General features: G+C 54.5%; 1 protein-coding gene across 1 annotated transcript; it reads left to right on the top strand.

Moving 5' to 3' along the window:
* Window positions 1–463: 463 nt before the first annotated feature.
* CDRT15 (CMT1A duplicated region transcript 15) lies at window positions 464–2,187 on the top strand. The gene is given in 3 exon segments (XM_011995310.1): window positions 464–1,298; window positions 1,440–1,711; window positions 1,714–2,187. Coding segments are annotated over 3 exon segments (843 nt in total). The 5' UTR covers window positions 464–1,035; the 3' UTR covers window positions 2,022–2,187.
* Window positions 2,188–2,193: the final 6 nt, after the last annotated feature.

Raw genomic sequence — 2,193 nt, 5'->3', positions numbered from 1 at the left:
TGTGTCTTGGTTTTTAACTAAAAAGGTTTTGAAAATAAAATAAATAAATAATGAAAAAAGCTCACAGAATAAGGTTAAAAGGAAAGACAATATTTTTGTATAGCTATATAATTTGTGCGGTTTTTCGTTGATTTGTTTGAGACAGGGTCTCACTCTGTCACCCAGACTGGAGGGCAGTGGCACAATCAAGGCTCACTGTGGTCTCAATCTCTTGAGCTCCAGAGATCCTCTCACCTCACTCAGGAGGACGCCAGTCCTGCAGGCAGACATCAGGCCCCAGATGGACTCTGGACTCAAGGTGTACACCAGGCCCCAAGTTGACAACCAGGCCCCAGATGGACACCAAGGCCCTAGGTGGACAGCAGGCCCATGTTGAACACCAGACTCATGTGGACATCAGGCCGCAGGTAGACACGATGGATGCCTTAAGTAGACATGTAGGCTCCAGGTGTACATTAGACCCAAGGAACACACCCAGTCCCCAGGAGAACATCAGGCTCAGGTGAAAACTCAGGCCTTGGGCACACATCCGGCCTTAAGTGGACACCCAGGTCCCAGGTTGATACCCAAGTCCCAGGTGATCACCAGACTCCAGGTGGACACAAGGCCTTAGGTGAATAACAAGACCCAGTAGGCCATCAGGCCCCAGCTGGATACAGTCCCCAGGTGAACACAAGGCCCCAAGAGGAACATAGGCCCAAGGCAGACATCAGGCCCTCCGTGGATATCAGGCCTGAGGAGGATATCCGGCCCCCGGTGAACATCAGGCACAGGTGTCCAAGCAGGCCCTGGGTGGACATAATGGTGTCTAGGTAAGGAGGTGTCCTGGAGGGAGGGTGAGCAGTCAGCAGCCCAGTGGAGTCCTGAGGAGGTCTTATGGAAGGAAGGGGCTGAGGGGACAGAACCTTAAAGAAGCGACCTCACTTCCTTAATGACAGAGCCGAACAGAACTTAGAACTCTGGTAACCAGGCGCCCAGATCCTAGAGTCAGCACTGTAACCAGCTCACTTGGTGGGAGACGCTGGAGACAGCAAGATGTTCTCGTGTTGCTTCCCCACTTCGAGAGGCTGCTGCTTCAGGAATGGAGGGAGTGAGAGCCTTTTCCGACGATGCCGAAGAAGGCTCATCCCTCACCCCAGATGCCTGTGGCCCTTTGTAAGAAGGTGCACCCAGGTACCACAGGGCAGCCCGGGGCAGGCCCTAGCAGGCCAGGCCACACCAGAGATCCCATCGGGGCTGCATCTGCACACTGCCCTCCTCCAGGAGGAGATTCGGGAGCCCATGGAGGCAGAGGCACATGGTGAGGTGGCCTGCAGTCTGGAAGACTTTGCGGGGGCGGTGTTTAGGGGCTGGAACTCCTTTAAATTCAGGGAGGTTGTTTCTGTGTTTGGAAATTCCAGTGGAAAGTGACTGACGCTGGGGACCCTTTCTCCTTTCTCCGCTCCTGCTCAATATGCAGAAATAGAAGCATTTCCAGCACCAGCTGTTGAGCCAGAACCAGCATGGGAAGAGCCCCCTCCAGAGACAGCGCTGGAGGTGGAGGGAGCTCCAGCCAAGGACCAGCCCAGAGAGGAGTTGCCTGAAATCACGGCACCTACTATAGCCACTGGCCTTAGCCTTGCAGCTGAAAGGGTGGCTGGAGAGACAGGTGGCAGGGAGGGGGTGACCAGCACGGTCCCAGCCAGCAGCTCCCATGCTGCCCCTAGTCCTGGGCAGGTGGCAAACATGGAGGCGGAGACCAGGGTTTTGAGCCTGGGCTCCTCTACGTTGCTGGAGAGAGGCTTGTCTCATTCACTAGAGCTGCAGTCCTGCTGCTGCAGGGCCTGTTTATTCTACTGCTGCTGGTGGGGTCTATCTGTGTGCAGGAGGTGCTTGAGGGCATTAAAAGAAGGTTGGTTAGAAGAGTTCCAGCAGCTCCTCCTGCTCCCAGAGGCGGCCTCCTCCTCCAGGCACAGATGTCTGTCTGCAGCTGGGCATCCAGGCTGTTTGCCCCTGATGTGCTGTCCAGGACAGGCTCTTAACAGGTAGGCAGAGGGTGAGGGGACCAGGAGGCAGCTCCAAAGGGTACAGCAAGCAAAGCTTTTAAAGACAGCACTTGTGCCCCAGGCTCTCTGTGCCACCACCTGCCCTAGCATTTATTAATAGTGTTAGAATTGCAAGTTGATGAAACAATATTTCAATAAAGTTTGATTT

The sequence above is a fragment of the Mandrillus leucophaeus genome, unplaced genomic scaffold (genome assembly GCF_000951045.1).
Source record: "Mandrillus leucophaeus isolate KB7577 unplaced genomic scaffold, Mleu.le_1.0 Scaffold480, whole genome shotgun sequence".
Lineage (NCBI taxonomy): Eukaryota > Metazoa > Chordata > Mammalia > Primates > Cercopithecidae > Mandrillus > Mandrillus leucophaeus.
Note: the sequence above shows the minus strand (reverse complement) of the source record. Positions and strands in the feature narration are given on the sequence as shown.